Genomic DNA, 19,452 nt, shown 5'->3' with positions numbered 1-19,452 from the left:
GAAAAATAAAATGTTATACATTTGGCGGAAAATAATTTTCTATACTTTGATGGGTTCTGAAATACAAGACTAAGAATCTTAGGAAAAGAACTAAGGAGTAATATTGAAGATATCTTTATTACATTGGAAAAATAAATATTGCACTCACTACTACGTGCTGTTCTGATCTTTCCACCTGAAAGTACATACATAAACACAGGCTAGAGCAGCTTTTGCGTACGGAGATACTAAATAGACAAGGACTCCTTTGCCTAGAAAACACTGTGAGAGGGTCTGTGAAATCATTATAGCAGGGAGAAGGTGAATATGGAGTGATCATTCATGGGTTTTCATGCTAAAAGAACAGTATCAGGTGACCAATGCAATACAAAGGAAAGCTTGTCCCATTTTTGTAGTTCCCCGAGATGCTTTGCTACCAACAGCTGTCAGAGGGTACCACAGCAGAGGAACTTAATATGAACAACCTTAGCCTAAGTCTTTTTGGCTTTTACAACTCATTAGCAAATTTTTTAAAGACTGGTTTAATAGCTCTAATTTGATAAATAGAGCCACACAGAAATGTGTATACTAACAAGGCATTTACGAACAGGAAGATCTATATAACCCGCTGTGCATACTACAGGTCTAACAAAGACATACAAACAATTCAGTTCTTATTAAATGTTCTACAGCATGTGATCCTCAGGTTTCATTTTGTTGGCAGTTCGTGCATATAAGACAATAGAATAGACAAAGAGTGCCATCTTACTCTAAAAATAGATTTCATTGTGAATAATTGCAAAAGGAGTCCTTTTGTTCACCTTTGAAAGCCAGGGTTCATGGTAGAAGCCATTTGCTTAAGAAAAATAAACCACTTGGTTGTTTTACCAAAAATCAGTCAGACAGTGTATATGAAAAAAATTATAAGCATTTAACATACTTTTATCACCGGTTATGCCTTCAGTTCAGTCATTCTGCTGCTTAGGCAGGAAAGCTAGAAGAAATAACTTCATCATGTTTAAACAGTTTGTACAGACAACTTGGCACCTCCATAGAATCCCATTTACTTGAATCCTCTCATACAGCATCTGTGCACAGCTTTGGGACAATAGAGACTCAGATTTTATTTGTCCCTCAGGGGAGCGCAACATGACTTTGGCCACTCAGTGTTTCCACAGAACTTTATTGAAAAGATCATGACTTGTCTATTTCATTTTTAAACCATTTTTTAAAAACGTGTTTTAAGCTGAAGCTGCTGAACTATATCTGTTTAATATCTTCCTTGCTACAGATATTAGCTTCAGTGGGAACTTGAGGCACGCAAAGAACGCAATATATAACCCTCATTCATTCTGCTCACTCAGCTTGTTTTAACTAGCTAAAGAAATACAATAAGACAGTCTGCCTGAAACTAAAATTATTAGTTCCCATTAAAACTTTCCAAATGTGCAAAAATGGAGAAATGTTCAAAGTTTGCAATGGAAAACCAAAACGAGCAGTTTCAGGTTATTTTTAATTCTTTAATTAGCATTTAATTTTTTTAATTAAGAATTTAGGGAGCATTAACTTTATTTTCTAATTGTAAAACAGAATAAGTTACTATCAAAATATTTTTTCATGCTAGCTGTTGAGGGAAGGAGCTATTATCCTTCAGGTTTTTTTAATGCTGACAAAAAGTTGGGCTATTTTTACTTGGGAAAATATACCTGATTTGCAAGGAGAAAGAAACATAAATTCCCCAGCATATACTTTAGTAGCCTGAGCTGCTACTATTCAAAAACCAGAATGTCTAAAGTTGGCGGCAAAACAGAAAAATTCATTATTCCTGAAATACTGGAATGTCAGAAAGTACAGTCCTGCATGGGAAAGTGCCAGATTGTTATATGTATAAAATTTGGTTCTCATAAAAATGGAAAGATGGGTACAATGAACATTTTCCTGAATTTTCGTAGATTTTGCCACTTTTTCTTGAATGCTTTCAGAGAACCAAATCATATCTTTTCAAGTGTACGAAGAGTTGTAGCATTTAAAGGCCAATGTGAGCCGCAATATCTGTTATTAGCAGAGTATTACCCAGAGAGATGAAGGAGCCGGTGAACAAAGGCATATAAGCACATGCATGTGTAATTGCATGCACACAACTTAGCACACGAATGTGTGCAACTTAGACGTTATTTGTAATTATTTATATTACATATATGTAAGTTTAATAAAACAAATTCATATCTAGTCTATACAGCTAATGACTTTATATGCTAATATGTACACATTCATGCCATTTGCAATCTGCTGGGCTTATTTTCCCCCATGTTAGCAGAAATATTATCCCCATAATATCCTGAATTTTTTTCTAGAATCATCTCTTGCATTTCATAGCCAGCTTCAGAATAAGTGACTTGTCTGTGGCTGTGATCCATAGTGTATTGTCTGATTTGTGTCTGTGCCCTTGGCCCCACAAGTATGTACTGCTGGGAGGAGCCCACTGACTAGAAAGTGTTTACAGGATGTAAGTGATTAATATTATTAATTGACCTTGCTGGCCCAGAGAAATGTGTTTCTGTTTCCAACTTGGTGGCGTTTCTCCATCTGTCAGTAACTCACCAACTAATGAACTATTTTCAAATTTCAGCAAGCATTAGGAGCAAAATAGCCAGATGGCTGAAAGAGCCCCATTGACCATTGACTCTTGTGCAGGCGAAGAACTCTTATTCATACATCTTTTTTCCAGTCTCAGTAGATGACAGATGTAGATCACTTTAGACAAAGGCTTAACATGTTTCTTTCTCTCAGTTGATGTATAGTTGAGGAAGGAAACCTTTCAGAAGCCATGCGCCGATGGTGTTTATACAAAGCAAGAACTGAACCAGGGAATCTCTAGGTCAACCACTAGGCCAGTGTAAGGCACTTGCAGCCCATAGTAGAGCCAGTTAGGACTATTTGGAGCCCAAGAGCTGAGGAGAAGAGTTTCACAGAGGTCACCCCTTGAAGGGATGAAAGTAATAAATGGGTATGAGAGGGGTGTGGGAGCTCATTTTGTAGTTCCTGTAAGATGGAGGGGACATCCGAAGCAGGACAGAGGTGAGATGGTTTGACCTGAAGGAATGGGGATGAGATTTATGCAGGAATGGACTCTTAAAAGTGAGAAGATCCTGTGCTTAGCACAGGGATCAGGGAGGTGAAGAAGGTTTTGGTGAAGTACGTGCAAGGAGAGTGTATCTTAGCAGTAACACTCTGGCTGGCCTGAAATGAGAGGCAGCAAGTCATTCTTTTGAGAAGTCAGCTGAAGAGCAAGGAAGAGACTGAGGAAGAAAGAGGATGAGAGAGGAAGAATAAAGGTGGTCCACTAAACACATGGCTATACAGCAGAGAAGGTAGAGAAATAAGAGTTGCTTTCCCTGCTTGGTGAACCAATGTGGAGATCTGCTGGAAATCATCCTTGGCAAGGTGTTAGAAGCCTTGACCCTGTTCCTTTAAAAACAACCGACAGAAGCCAGTCATGCTGGGCAGGACCAGAGCTTGGGTCTGAAGGGCAGTGGCTGCGTATCTCATCTGTGTTGAAGTCCTGGGCAGACCTCTGCCTGTGGAGTTAGAAACTGGCTGATTTTGGAGGAAAATCCTTAAGTAAATTTTCCAATGGCACAAGTAGAAGGAGATTTGTGCCAAATAGGGTAGGAACACACCTTTTGTGCATCCTTGTGTTCCTATGTGTCTGTAAGAGGTAATTATTTAATATGCCATTGTCTCTTTGGGTAAATGTCCCAGGCTAGCAATGAAGTTTTCAAGTCTCTAGTAATGACTATGCTTTTAAGTAGAAGTATTGATTTGCTGAAGATCAAATTCCAGCTTACTGTAAGATAATATAAATAGTGCTAGGCAAAAAGAGAAAAAAAAATCAGTGAAAAATGAAGATCTAAGAGAACTAAACCATTTTTAAATGTGAATTTGCCACAATGTTTTAATTGCTAAAATGTTCTTCATGATCAGGAAGAAAAATCCTGCAAGTTTCATCTTGCCATTTTCACAGGGTTGGTTTTATTCGGCTGTAAGAACACTTTACAATGCTTTAGGACCTGAAAAACCCAAATTATTCCTATGTGCTGTTAGATCAAATGAAATATTTTGATCAATTAGGAGTTGGAGAATTTTTACTTTTCATGCTGACAGACACTTTAGAAACTAGTAATTTTAAGTTCATCAAGAGTTTATCGTTTGTATATTTTTTGAACTTCAAGCAAACTGTCATATCAGTTACTTGCATATGTGTATTTAAAGAAAACAGTGCCAGTCAGTTACTATAAGATTGAAATGAGACTCTAGCGCTTCAGATTTTTGTTACACTTTTGAGTCACTGAATGCAAGAGACTAAGGCACTTCATTCTAGTAGTTTTTGTAAAAAGGAAGTAAGGTCTTTTACTGACATTGTTAAAGGCTTTGCACAAAATTAAAAGATGTTAATATATATTAATATTTAATTATTTTGAAAGTCCCTCTCCTGTTATGCAGAACGTTGTGCTTTTCCGCTACAGTGCTGCACTTTTCAACTCCACTTTTCTAGAACTATTGTGTATTTTAACCTCTCTCCTAATCCTGTAAAAGCTTTGCTTTTAATAATTCTTCAGAAGTGTTCCTTGGAAGTCACCTCTTCAATATTCAACTCCTTGTGTTTATTAAAGGAAGGGTGTTGACAGACTTGAGGTGGGAACTACTTTTTTTCTTAATAACTTTGATGTCAAAAGACAGTTGTGTTACAGCAGATGGCCTTCTGGTGATAATTTCCTGCACGGCTCCTTTGGAAACACCAATCTGATTTAATTTATTTTTTATAGGAAATACCAATGAATTTTGTGGATCCTAAAGAAATTGACATCCCGAGTCATGGAACTAAAAACCGCTATAGAACAATTTTGCCAAGTAAGTGAGTTTGCCCATGGTTTCCTACTATGACATTTAGTCCTGCTTTGAATATATATTGCTGTGAAATTCTAGCAGTCTTTATCTTTGAGTGAGTACTGTGTACCTATTCATAAATATATTTACATTCTATGTAGAAAGACAACAGAGCCCAGTGCTGTAGGATTGGCAAATGCAGAACTGTCACTGGATGCCTCGGCAGGTACACACTTTGTCAGCACCCCAACCACGTGGTGAAATACAGCCTAAGTGCATGCTTGTTTTCTCTGGAGGACAGCTCAAACAGATGGGTAGAGAGAAGTCTGCTGTGCCTTGCAGTACTTCCCCTGATCAGGAGGATAAGAGGACTGAGACTGTTTCCTTCATCACAGCCCACACCATCTTGCAGTCACTGAATTCTCTCTGGTTGGGTCAAGCTATTTGAGGTCCTGTCCAACGTTGAGAGGGTCAGACTGAAAACAAGTGCATCCTATCCTTCTTTGTAGTGGACTTCCACCATTATCAGTCCTCTGGTGTTGTTTTTCTTCTGCATGCACCATATGGCTTTGAGGAAAACTATTTACTTTAGTAAGGAAACTGCTCTTACACAGTGCTGCCTCATCATTGCTGTAGACTTGTTATTGCTTTGCTCTACTGCTTTTGTTTTTTTTTCATTGGCCCAAGTTATTTATTTCTGATGAAGTAACAACTGCTTTGTTATAATTAGAGGTGATTGAAAACTTTTTCAGTAGAATAGTTTTCCTTCAAAATACATGTGTATCTGATTGTCATGACATTTGTTGGGGAATAATGGGGCATTCCATTTTTCCTTTATTACTCATTTTCTTTTGTGTTCAGTTTCAAAATAGGTTGCAGAAGTTTTAACATTGCACTAAATACATACACAAACAGTTCTGGATGTGTAATATCTTGACATCACCAAACTGAAAAAGTGCAGTGGTTCAAAACTTTGGGGGACACTTCCACAGAAAAATTTAAACACATCCCTCCACTTGCAATGAAGAATAGTTTTTAAATGACAGCCTATCCTATCATCTAGAAATTTGTTTTCTAAACATCTCTATAATGTTCTTGTAGGCCTACATTATCTACTAGTCATGCAAATTCACACACTTTAAATGACAAGATTTCTCTCAGCAAGTCTGAATGCATTGTAATTTGTTCACATCATGCACAGACCTTGCAGTCAAATTAATGAAAACTGATGGCCTTCAGCCACTAGATTAGTTACAGAAATGTGATATGTAGCTGGGAAAGAAACTCATTGTGTGAAGTCCTTGCTTCCCTTCAGCCCCCAGTAAAATTCCCATTGACTTCAAGGTTAGTTCATCTATTGCAACTAATAGCTGTGTGCAGCTAGTTCAGTGGAGGAATGGTAAAGGGAATTAAAGAAAGTAACTAAATGTAAATTATATACCAAGTAATTAGAAAATTCAGCATCCTTTAGTGTTTGGCCCAGTGTCAACAGGATGTACACAGAAGGTGAAATCCTGACTCCTTTGATGACAGCAGGACTTTTGCCATTAGCTGCAGTGGAGCCAGGATATCACCAAGCCTCCCTCGACCTGGTGGGTGGATATTTGGAAGGAGTTCTCCCTTCTCATAACAACTTGCATCAGAGCTGCCCAAGCCGCCGTCAGGTTCGCCTTTGGCAATGCCTTGCAAATGCAATAAGTACTGTAGCACTGAATTGGGACACAACAGCTGAGCCCTGGTTGATGCTGATGAGCTTTGAAAACCAGCATGCATTTGTGTTTTCACCTCCAGTAAGTTGGGATGTGCTGCTAACTCCGAGGCACGTTTTCAGTCCAAGCACACTGCCAGCGCACACCACAGCTCTTCATTGACAGGCGCTTCGTAACCCTCTTTGACAGAAATCAGAAAGTCTGTTCTGTGTTAGCACCAGGCTGTTTCAAAGAAGATAACTTGAGGACTGAGGCACATGCTGATAATAAATACTTGCACACCCCACACCCAGTCCTAGAGGGTTTGGAAACGATTTGAGCGATTAAATACAACAGCCTTCCTGGTTTCCTGCTCAGATGATATCAACCCGCTGCTTCATACACGCGCATCAGCTTTTCCATTCCCAGTGCTGGGTGCGTCTACTGAATCGAGACACCTGTGTTGACAAGTGACATTTGAGCTGATGGATTATCTCCTGAAAATGCCCAGTCCTGCCAGCTCCACCCTCTGCGCTGTGGAGGATGTTCTCTTTTTTTTTTTTAAGAGATAATTGTGTGAAGGGTACATGAGGACAGGTTCACATTAATAAATACTACCTATCCAGACACATTCATGTAAAATAAAATGCATGCCTAATGAAAATTATTCTATATTGAAACCTATGAAGTGAAGGAAATGTTACATTTCTATGAAAGACGTTTCAGTTGCAGTATAACATAGCCAACACTCATGGAAACACTAGGATGCTTCTTTAAGTTTTCTAAGCATTATTTGCTTTATAATAATAAGCTAATACAACTAATGAGGCAAAAGTGTGGATTCAGAGGCAAGTGGCTAAACTATTCCTTAAAATCACTGTTTCTCTATCCCTCCTCCTGACTATGACCCCACCCATTGGTCCTGCCAAACCTCAATCTGTATCTTCAGTAGCATTTCTGCACCTACTGCATTTCTCACTCCCTCTCAGCAGGTTCCCAATCATGCACATATTTCTCAGTTTCTCAACACAGTCATACACATGTGGCAGAACACCAGCCCCCGCGCTCCTGCCTCATTCTCTTACTTCACATCTTCCCCTTTGCCAGCTTGTCTCCTGCAGCTTTTGCTACATATCCCCACAGCAGGACATCACCTTCAAAGACCTGTATCTTTTCCCCTCCCTATCTCACTTTTCCACTTCAAACCAGAAGAAGAATGCCTATGCTGCTTCAGAGCATGTTTATGATGGAGCAAGTGGCTTAATTCTGTTCTGTGGGCATTTTCAAGTGTACAACATATCCAGGGTACCTGGATGTTATTCTTTATTTCTTTCTGAAGAGTACCTTCAGGGCAAAAGCCTACATGAAAACACTTGGCATAACAGGAGATTCACAGTAACATGAAGGTAGAAAGCACTTGGTGGGTCAGACCCACAAGTCTACAAGCTGTTGCTTGAAATGCTTGCACTGCAACTGGTTCTAGCACTCCAGCTAAAGGCAAGGGGAAAGTTAAACCTAAATTGTAAGAACAAAGCACTTTACTATGCAAGCTTATGAACAGATGATGGAAAACAATTCTCTCAATGTCGAGAACTTTCAAGCTTCCTAGCACTACAGTCGTGACTATGAATGGTCATGTTTGCTCCAGCACTACTCCCTAGTGAAGGCAACAGGATCACCAGCAGGCTTTCAAAGACTAAAGAAAAGAAATCATATTTACAAAACAGAAGGAGAAAAACTGTTTCATCTTAGTAGAATTCAACATCAGTTCACCAGAGTATTTTAGTATATCAACATGAGTCAACAAAATATGATCCTGGTTGCAGTCACCAGTATCGTCACATTTGTAAATAGACAGTACTATAATAATATATCTATGTTACACTGCATAGTTAAACAGCTAAATAGGTATTTAGGCAGACCTTATTTTTAGGACATAAGGAACATTCCCTTTGCATGAATGAAACTTTAGTTTGAAGCACATTTTAAAATGTAGAAGCACTCACCATGATAAATCTGTTAAATTTTTCATTGAGAAGTCCTGGATTATATTGGAAGTGCCAGGAAATTATTCAGCTGAGATTAAAAAGCAATGCATAGTTTACAGGCATTTTATACATGAGGTGTTTTGCAACAGCCATACTATTTGCAAGTCTAATAGCCTATTCCTCACCTGGCAGAGATTGGGAATGCAATCTGGTATGATTCTTTCAGCTTCTGTGTTACAATATTTACCGAATAATACCAGTGTCTGTAAATCATTCATAGACTGCAAGCAAAACCAGGCAAAATAGAGGTGGATGAATTCCAAAATGCTTCAATAACCAAAAGATATATGATATTTTGGGCTGCAAGTGTGAGTGTAGTCTGCCTCAAAAGTTTCATCTTCCTTTCCCACCCACAAACCAGAAATACCTTAAGGACAGCCATTCCTACTGTATTTCAGATCTACTGTCAGTAAAGCATCTAGGACTGGTCTACGAGTTAAAAAGACTTATTTTGGAAGTGATACAAATGCAAATATACCCATGCCCTAAAGAATTCAGAACACAGTAGCAGGTAAAATGGAAGAACTAAAAATGACCACAGCACATCATATCCACCATACAATGAATATAGCCTTTGCAGTGAGACAAAGCCCTGGGTCTTCACGTGAAAAAGTGGTGTACATGGAGTGAATGAATCTCCAGTATCAATGACAGTGGGAGAGGCTATCCAGCAGTGTGATCAAACAGTCCAGCTTGTTCCCTGCACCAGGTAGTCTCGTATGGGCAAGCTACAGCTCCTTTAACACCTTTCTATTCCTCCAGCCTGATAAATTCCGACCAATATCAATGTGTTAAAGATATAGTCTGAGTTACTCTAATGGGAGAGCTATTCCAGAGTTCCTAGATATATGGAAGAAAAGAGCAGTAATTTTGCCTTAGATAAATTGTAGGAGACATTTTTTATTAGCAATCATAAGTGCTTAACAGTTCTCCTGTGTTTCAAAATGCTTTACAAACATTGATGAATTCAACCTTGCAGCCACCACCTGTGTCTTTCTGCCGTAGATTCAGACTCTCAGACTTTGCCATCCTTGAGAAAAAGATTATTACCTTCAGGGTAATTGTCATTCAGGGGGAAACTAATTACTTCCATTTGTGTCTGATGATTGCTTAGTGGCTCTGGATCTTTAGAAACACATAGATTTTCCTCATTTTAGAGGTGAACTTACAGCATTTACCTATTTCATAACTGATTGGGGCTGTTACTTTAGAAAAGATTCACATTCGGAGGCAGTGTTTGTTTTGTTGATTGGAGTTGGAAGGAGGTCTCAGAAATTGTGAAACTGATTTAGCTGCTCCTTAGTAACAAAGAGATTTATCTCAAGACATGGTGATTAAACTGGATGTTGAGTCTGCTTGGAAGAGGTTTTTTAAGGTAGGGGTCAAGCTACACTAGAATCAGAGGCATTGTGTGAGCTAGAGGAAGTGGGTGTTTTTTCAAGGCTATGTAGCCTCTGGCATTTGTGGAAATGGCTAATAATCATTCCCCTGAAAAGGAATGAGAGGTTTCCTGTCCTTATATTGTTAAGGGCAAAAAAAACTCTGAGTGAAAAAGTCGAGAAAGCTAGTACAAAGAGAATTTAGCAAAAACTAACTAGGGTTCATGTTGTGCTGTTTAACACAGAGGACAATACTTCCATACACAGACTTCGAATTAGAATTCATTAAATCATTTGCACATTTTCAGAAACATTTTCAAAACACCAGTTTAGGTCCTGCAAAGGCTCCATTCCTGTCCAAGATGCTCCTGTGACCTCCAGAGGGAAAAGGATATAAAGTACGTTTGGGATCATCCCTCCTCTTCCTTTGATTGGCAAAGGTTTTATCTTGTTCTTTGGAACAGGATGAGAAGTCACAAAAACTATCTAAAAGCAACACTGAAAATACCAGGTTTTGCTACAGCATATGTACATCAGTTATATATTTCTCGTATAAACAGCAGGGCCAGGTAATAAATAGTGTTTTCTTACCAGTCACCAGTTCAGCATCCACATACATATCTTTGAACACATTGCCTAGAATGCACTCAGCAAAGCAGCTATCCAGAGACTATTTCCAAACCAATAGGTCTCCATGTATTGTCAAAAAGCTGCTGATTCTAATTAATTATTTAAGCAAATTGCCAGAAGAAAATATTATTTTTATTCAGTACAGGAATATTTCCATACTATTTTGTCAACAGTAGAATACTTTTTTCAGAAACCAAGTGAAGAAAGTCAGTGTGCCCTGAGGCAGCCACAACATAGGCCCTCACTCCCTTTCTGTTATGCTGTGTAATTGAGAATATACTAGCTTTAATTCCAAAAGGGTAATGCATGGAGGATCCCATAATCACAAACGAGGAAGCAAAAACTTCCTTTGCAGGAGGAATTTAGTAACCAACAGTTCTATACTCAACAGAACTGGCCTCCGCTCCATTCTGGGTCATCCAAAACAGTGAAGGAAAGAGTGTGAAGGAAAATGTTCCTGCATTTTGACATTATGCCTCCAATCTAGTACACACAAATTGTGTCAGATGAGACCACAGGACTGAAGAGATTACCCAGTTCAGCTCCTTACAGTGAACTTAAGTTGGCATGAAAACACAGTTGATTTCATCTCAGGCAGAGGAAAATTTTCTCAATTTAAATCCAACTGTAGTCATTAGAACAGTACAGCTTCAAGCAAAGATATCAAAGCTGAATCCAAAGGCGTTGATGTAATTACCTAGCATCACACAAGTATATTGCATGGGTTTCAGAGACAATCTAGATAGGTCAGCTTGGTACTCAACACAGGCAGACTAGACCTTGCTGAACATTACCTGGACTTGTTGCTTCGGTACACACAGCTTGCTGAAATACTTCTGCACAGCCCAGTGCTGCGCAGTATAGATGTACCTTAGTCTCACGTGATGATCCTTTGCAGAGAGAACAATGTGATGCATAATGCTTTAGTGTTTGACAGCTGCGAATAACAGTAGATTATTTTCTTCAACAGATCTTTTATTCTTTATAGAAATCTTCTAATTGTGGGTTTTCTTTTCAATTTCCATCTTCCTTGTGCTCTTAGATCCTCTAAGCAGAGTGTATTTGAAACCAAAGAACCCATCTGACTCCCTGAGTACCTACATAAATGCTAACTACATTAGGGTAAGTAAATGTACACTCTTCATGTGATTTTGAGAAATATTTTATTTGGCACATGAACAGCTGATTTTGCCAAGGTACCACTCATTTTATTACTACACATTTTCACTGACAATTCCTAATCTTTTTGTCTACATCAGTGTGATAGAAATAGTGTTTCCAGCAAAGACCACATATCCATGAATGTACTAAAATGGTTGCAGTAAGAAAACAATTTACCTTTTAATGGTGACAGATATACTGATATTTTGGTAAAGAGACGTAAGCTGTATGGTTACTCATTGCAGTCATGTTATCCACAAACAAGTTCAGTGATGATGACTCTTTTTATGCCTAGCTACATCATCAGTTATGTAAATAAACTTTTAAAATAAATAATAAAGTCAAAGTAAATACTGTAACAAGTTTGTGAAAAGAACCATAAACAGATGTGTTAATTATACATATGTGGACAGCACACACGCTTTCACATTTTATTCCTTATATTGAATGATACATGATACAAAGGCTTTACCAACATGAACCCTTTATGAAAGCATTTTTCTAAGTGTCATCTATGTTATCATCCTCAATGTCACTCACCCATACAGAGCCATCTTGAACTTGTGGCACAGTGTATGCTGAATGAACTACTAAAAAACTACTTCAATCATGTGCTTGGAGTGTAGTCCTCTACCTGCAAAATTAAATGTTTTGATTAGAGTTATGTACCAGATCCTCAGCTGGAATAAATATAAAAGTGCAATTGAAATTTGGCCCTGGAATTCTGAAACGATGTTGCTTATTTAAATAACAGTACATCAATATTTATGTACACATACTCCAAGCCCCTTACCCTGCCTCACTTTACATCCTGTGCTTTCAGTGTTTTGTATGAAAGGCATCATTATGTAAATAAGCAGAGTGGTTCTCTTTGTAGACCAACTCTCCTATCAGTCAGGCAGGTCTCCTTTTTCCCCATGCCACCACCCTTCAGGCCAACATACGGTGATTTCTCCTTCTGCAAACACTAGCTGGACTGTCAGCAGCTGCAGAAAAATACAACCCAGTGATGAAATGAAATTTCGTGTCCGTGTATGCAATATAATTATGCTTGCTGGGATCCTGACAGACCTATCTTGGACAAAGTACGTTCAGGCAGATTGGTGAGTAGAAAGAGGACTGATTATACCAGATGAGGATGTATCCCATTGGTTCATGGAATGAGTAACAGCTGTCAAGGAGAAACGCACCCAAAAGGAAGACCCACAGCTAGAAGCTCTGGCATCACCTCCAGCTGTTCTCCATTCACTCATCCTCTTCAGACATTGCCAGGCTCTCCTGATCTGCATTACAGTTGGGCACCCTCTCACTGGACAAAGTCACAAGTTCCCCTTCTCACCTGAAAAATAAGAAGGCAGTCTCTTGGTTTTCCCATTTCTTCCTGTCGTTCCCTTTCCTTTGCTTCCCCACTGTTTGCCTGACCTTTCTTTGACCTCCTATACACTTGGGTCTCTTAGGACTCCCTATACTGATATGCTGTCCCTTCTATATGGTCTCATTCTTCCTTAGCAAAGATGCATAGCGGAGTCTTTGACTCCACAAGCATTCATGTATTTTAAATCTACTTTCCTGTCATGAATCTTTATAGACACCAGTTTCATAGTTGTCGTCATTTTTTCTGTGGCTTGTTGACTGTAAACTATCTTGTAAGCACTGTGGCAATATAAATCATGAATTAAAGTAGCACTGGATGATGGAAAGCCTTAACAATTTGAAGAACAGATTAAACTAGAAGAAGCCAAGTAAGCAGGGAAATTTGAGAGGGATTGATGTATTCTCAGGACCATTTCAGTCCATCAAATCAGTAGTTTCCAGAGGAAATGCTGTTCTACTGAAAAATTTCTGATCTGCTCTACTGTTACTCATAACTGCTTTCAGCTCAAATTACTTTTTTTAATTCCAGATTTATTTTTGTGTTCTCTTAGAATATTCACCTGCAATTTTAGTCAGCTATGTGAATTTAAAGTCAATGCTTTTTTTTGTCTGTTTCTAAACCAGGGATATGGAGGTAAAGAGAAGGCTTTCATTGCAACTCAGGGACCTATGATTAATACCGTGAATGATTTCTGGCAGATGGTTTGGCAAGAAGACAGTCCTGTCATTGTTATGATCACAAAGCTGAAAGAAAAAAATGAGGTATGACAACTAGCCAAAGTAAGAATTTATTCATATGGCTGCATACTGTAGAAAGAACATTAGCGGATATGGGCAGATAACTGGCTCTTAAATACCCTGGTAATAGACAATGTGAAAAGAAATGTTGCGGTAGCCAAATAGACCAACTGTTATTGCATAGCAATCATGAAAGGTGTATTGAAAAAAAAAGACAAAAAGCAATTCCATTTTCTGGGGGATCTGGTCAACAGCAAGTTGAACATCGGCCAGTAGTGTGCCCTGGTGGCCAGGGAGGCCAACCATGTAATGGGGTTCATCCAGCGTGGTGTTGACAGCCAGTTGAGGGAGGGCATTGTCCCACTCAGCTCTACACTGGTGTGGTCCCACCTTGAGTATTGGGTGCAGTTTTGGACACCACAGTTCTAAAAGGATCTAAAGCTACTGGAGAGTGTTTGGAGGAGGCCACAAAGTTGATGAAGCGTTTGAGGGGCAGCCATGTGAGGAGCGGCTGAGGTCGCTTGGTCTCTTCCACCTGCAGGGGAGACCACATCACAGTCTGCAGCTTCCTCATATTGCGGGGAGGAGGAGCAGATGCTGGTCTCTTCTCTCTGGCGACCAATGATAGGACTCAAGGGAAAGGCATGAAGATGTGCTGGTGTGGGATTGGACTGGATGCTAGGAGAAGTTTTTTCACCCAGAGGGTGGTGGAGCACTGGGATATGCTCCCTAGGCAAGCAGTCATGGTACCAAGCCTGCCAATATTCAGAAGCATTTGGTCAACACCCTCAGACACATGATGTGAATTTTGGGCTTGTCCTATGCAGGGACAGGAGTTAGACTCAATGATCCTTTTGGGTACCTTCCAACTCAGGACATTCTATGATTCTGTGATTCTAGGTCTCTGCTGTAGGGTTCATAATTATTTAAGAAACACCTAATTTATTGATTGGTCACTTCTGTACATCTTGTTACTTTCTGGTATACAAAGAATAGATGGTTAATGTTATGACTAGAGGTTTCCAGACACATTTGGAGTTTGTGCTTTGCTGTAATGGCAGGTTCTGGATCCACTCCAGATATTACAAATCTTCTGGACCATCCCATAAATACAGTTTGGGCTCCCAAATGCCAATACCATGAAAGGACTTAGCCAGAATGGAAATACACAGCTCTTTATCTTTGTACCAACTAATGATGACAATTGCATTTTAATTGCTAATAGCCATCTAACTGCCTGCTATCCATTCTGTGACTTTTGTATCAATTCCCAACTACATTTTTAATAGCTATATTTAGTATTCATGTAAATTGTTGCCAGGCTTTCCTTGATAATGCCAGAGTCCATATTTGTGACTGCCAGACATTAGGAATGAAAATAACTCTCCTATGCACAGGGCCAACACTAAGCTCTGTTCCGGAAGACTGAAATTTAAAGAAGAGGTTTACAGGGCTTGTGGACAGGAGAGAGAGATATAAAGGAGTCTGAGTTTTTTCTTGAGTCCAAACTGCTAGACTTGGTAGCAATTCCAACTCAGGTAGGTACCTCAACCAAGTCTCAGCACCTTGCCAGGTAAGCACCTGCCCCTGCTCCACTCGCACCCTTGCTCTTCAAACTCAGATGCCTGTAATGATAGAGAAACAGTTTATTCAGGCAAAGTTCCCAGTTCAAATTTTTAGGGGACCAAGATCCTGGGTGTGTTCCCAGGACTCAAACTCACTGCTCCATTTAAGCATGGACTCAGTAGACATACTCTTCTTTCCTCTGCCCTTGACTGCTCCTTGGCTCTTTGTCACTGTGAGTCTGGGCTTCTAACATTAATGTAAAATAACAGTGGATTTTAAGAAAGCTGTAGATAAAAAGTAGGTTGGTTCTGTGAAATATTCCAAGACATATTCCAAGCCAGGTGCCGTTTTGCACTAGACTGTTCAAACAAGTGTCCAGAAGTCTACATTAATAAAGTTTACTCCTAAAACCATAGAAAACTTACCCCAGCCTGACTGGACAAATGAATAAGTATTTCACTGAGGAAGTGCTGACTATTTAAACACTCACATCTGACACTGTGTAAGAAGAATGACTTGAAAGAAGTGCTCAGTGGTTTCCATCGTGTCAGGAAGCCCTGTGTTTACCTGAGTTACGCAGGCTGTAGGCACTGGTGTTTATCTGCATTGTTGTGGCCTGGCAGTGGTAATTTCCTCCTAACAGAAAGGAGGGGGAGTCTCAAATCGTTCCCAGACTATGTAGAGAGGCTGTGTTTGCAAAAGTTGTCCTACCCTGTCTAGAAACACTAGGAATTCTCCCACCATTAGCAGGTTCCTCCCAAAAACTTGTTTGCTGATGAAAAGAAGACGGCCACGCTACTGGCTATGCTCAGCTTCTCAACTTCACTGTTAAAGCATTTGCTGTCTATAGAGAGAAGGCAAAAGCAAATGTTATTTAATATAATAACTCTTCATATTTTTTCTTCTCTGCAGTCTGCTTCATCACCATCATTTTCAGGGAGGTAAATCTGCAGAGTATGCACATACAAATACCTTCATATTTGAAATTGTATTTATCCACTCATACACTTCCACCACTGCACAAATAAACTTCCACACCTAATTCTCAGATATAGGCCCAATTCCTTAGTTTATATAATGTAGGCTCCATCTGAGCTATAATATACTATAATGCATATAATATTGTATAATGAGGGAGATCTCAAATGAGAGACACATGTAAAGCCTTAATCTCAACAGTAAATTCATATATTTAGCATAAATAAAATTATTTGGGACATTAGTGCCCTTGTTTAATGTACTGATATGATGAATGTGCAATGAAAATGGGAATTGTATGGAATGATGATAAACACAGTTTTCTATAGAATTACTTCCTTCCATGAGATGAAAAAGTGGTAAAGACTTGCTGTGGTAAAATATTTTGTAAGATGGATGACGATATAATCATAGAATCATAGAATGGTTTGGAAGGGACCTTAAAGATCATCTAGTTCAAACCCCTGAGGCATGAGCAGGGACACCTTCCATTAGACCAGGTTGCTCCATACAACCTGGCCTTGAACTCCCTGGCCTCCAGGGAGGGGGCATCCACAACCTCCTTGGGCAACCTGTTCCAGTGTCTCACCACCCTCATCATGAAGAATTTCTTCCTAATGTCTAGTCTAAATTTTCCCCTCTCCAATTTATAGTCATTCCCTCTCATCCCATCACTACATGCCCTTGTAACAACTCCCTCCCCAGCTTTCTTGTAGCCCCCTTCAGGTACTGGAAGGCCACTATAAGGCCTCATTGGAGCCTCCTCCAGGCTGAACAACCCCAACTCTCTCAGCCTGTCCTCATAGCAGAGGTGCTCCAGCCCTCTGCCTCATCTTTGTAGCCCTCCTCTGGAGCCTAACATGAAAGCAGAGTGCTGAGCAAAATGCTTATTTCAGCTGTATCAAAAAAGAATGGAACATTAATTTTTTGGATTTTCTTTCTTTTTCATTTTGAAGTCTGATTAAAAAAATGGAGACTGATTTGTAAAACAGTAATGCTGAAGGAACTATGGGTGCTGTCAGTATTTTAAGCAGAATCTGTAAAACCTGTCCTCAAAACTATCCAATGTCTGAAGAGACTGGAAATCTACTTGTGCAAGGAGACTCCACAGCAAAAGAGTTTCTGCATGAATAAATAAAGAGAAACTTGGAATTCTAGGCTATAATTTAGGGTTAGTATGAGGAAAATCACATCTCATCTAGTGACCTAGGCACCCTCCGAGGTCACTGAAGAGCAGTAGTCACCTCCAGAGGGTGATCCATCTCACTCTAAGACAATGAAATAATTCACCCGCTGAAGGTGATCATCTCTAATTCTGTAGTAATATTTTAGGACACAATCTTACAAAGCTTTATCCATGAGACACATGTAGACTTCATATATTACTGAGTTCAGCCAAGACAACTGAGCAATGCAAATCAGACAAATATATGGAATGTAAGAATTGGTTGTATCAGCTGCTTTTTGTAGTTGTGAGATGTACTCCATAGATAATGTGCATTTAGTTTGCCTTCAAAACTTACTAGCAACATTACCTGTTAACCAGGAAATGTGTTTGGGAAGCATAAATAAAGAATACCATACAGCATTCTGCAAGAAGGATTGGTACTAACAGATGCATTAAACATGTTTGTTCAACTCAGATAATGTAAACCTTTTTGTTAGTAATTATCTAGGACAATCTTGTTAATTCACTGTTCAAAGCTCATATTATTTCTAATTGTAATTTTTTTTTTCCCTCACATTGTCTACAGGCATGCTTATCTACACATAGCAAAGTAGATTTCAGAATTCAGAAATCCTACCTTTTATAGAACTCACAAAATCTTCTTTGAAGATTATTTATCATTTGAGTATTGGCACCATAGATATGTCTTAGGTTTTTGAAAAACTTAAGAAGATTTGGTCCTAACTTTGGGGATTTTAGTATATGAAGACAAATCCTGCAAGCCCTCTTAAAGTATACCACTTATGCCTGAGTTACCAGTGGCAGTAAATAGAGGGTGGGAGTAAAAAGGGATTCTGGAATTCAAGCTTTGTTGTAATTTATTACTACTGTGGGTCAACTTGGTTTTTAACACCTTTAATATGAAAATTTGTTGGTATTGCTATATGGAAATATGTGGAGCTGAAGTAGAGCAACTCACAATTATTTGAGAATTTTTAAACTAATTTTTTTTTAGGGTCCAAATCCAGGGAAAGTAAAGCAGGTAAATAACACGTCATCTGAGTGAGCCTCCCTCCCTTCAGCAAAATCGGGAGACCTGTCTGCAGAAGGAGCACTTCTGGCAAGTTAAAAAAATCTGTGCTCCTGAACACAGAGCGAGTGCAGCAAAGAGCTGGTGCCAGACCCAGACCGAGGCAGGACCAGATCCAACTCAGTTATGGAGATCCACCTCAGGAGCAGTCCCATGAAGCCTGGCACCCAGTGGGCGTGGGATAGGGCACACAAGGAGACAGGACAGGGGCATGCAGCCCTGTCAGGGGGGGAAGGGCAAAGGCTGAAATTAAAGGTCACATGAGATACTGTTTCTTGTATAAATTTCCTGTTCGGGTCAGGGAATGTTGTTTTTTTCTGTTTTGTTTTTTTTTTTTTAAAGAAAGGTCGTGCACCAGATCAGAAATAAATAATCATTTATTAGCAAAAAGCTAACTAGTGGGAATGAATCTAAGGGGGGAATTTGAAAGATGTCAGGAAGATGGGATTTTCCACATGAAAGTAAGAAGCTTCCCAGGCTTTTGACTGCCATGCAAGTTAATTAGGATTTCTTTTTTTTTTTTTTTTTATGAGATTAAGCATCTTTTAAAAAATCCTGTTATGTGTTTGCTGATTGCATAGAAAAGTGTACGTTCAATCCCGAACTCACAAAACATGTGACCTATTTAGAGAGTGCTGTGATGAACATACTGAAAGGGAAACCATGCAGCCTGAAAGAAAGGCAAAGAACAGAATGAGGACCAGCACAAAGGGCAGAGATGGAGGACAACATGATGATAAGAACAAATGAATTCTTCCGATACATA

General features: G+C 39.3%; 1 protein-coding gene across 1 annotated transcript in view; it reads left to right on the top strand.

Moving 5' to 3' along the window:
• The window catches only part of PTPRR (protein tyrosine phosphatase receptor type R), a 146,851-nt gene that overhangs the window by 113,715 nt on the left and 13,684 nt on the right, over nt 1–19,452 (top strand). Inside the window, exons 8-10 of the mRNA XM_054058098.1 lie at nt 4,806–4,890; nt 11,654–11,733; nt 13,771–13,908. Of these exons, the coding sequence (XP_053914073.1) occupies nt 4,806–4,890; nt 11,654–11,733; nt 13,771–13,908 (303 nt within the window). The remainder of the gene's footprint in view (nt 1–4,805; nt 4,891–11,653; nt 11,734–13,770; nt 13,909–19,452) is intronic.

Source organism: Cuculus canorus, chromosome 1, assembly GCF_017976375.1.
Source record: "Cuculus canorus isolate bCucCan1 chromosome 1, bCucCan1.pri, whole genome shotgun sequence".
Lineage (NCBI taxonomy): Eukaryota > Metazoa > Chordata > Aves > Cuculiformes > Cuculidae > Cuculus > Cuculus canorus.
This window is presented reverse-complemented; position numbering and strand designations above follow the sequence as displayed.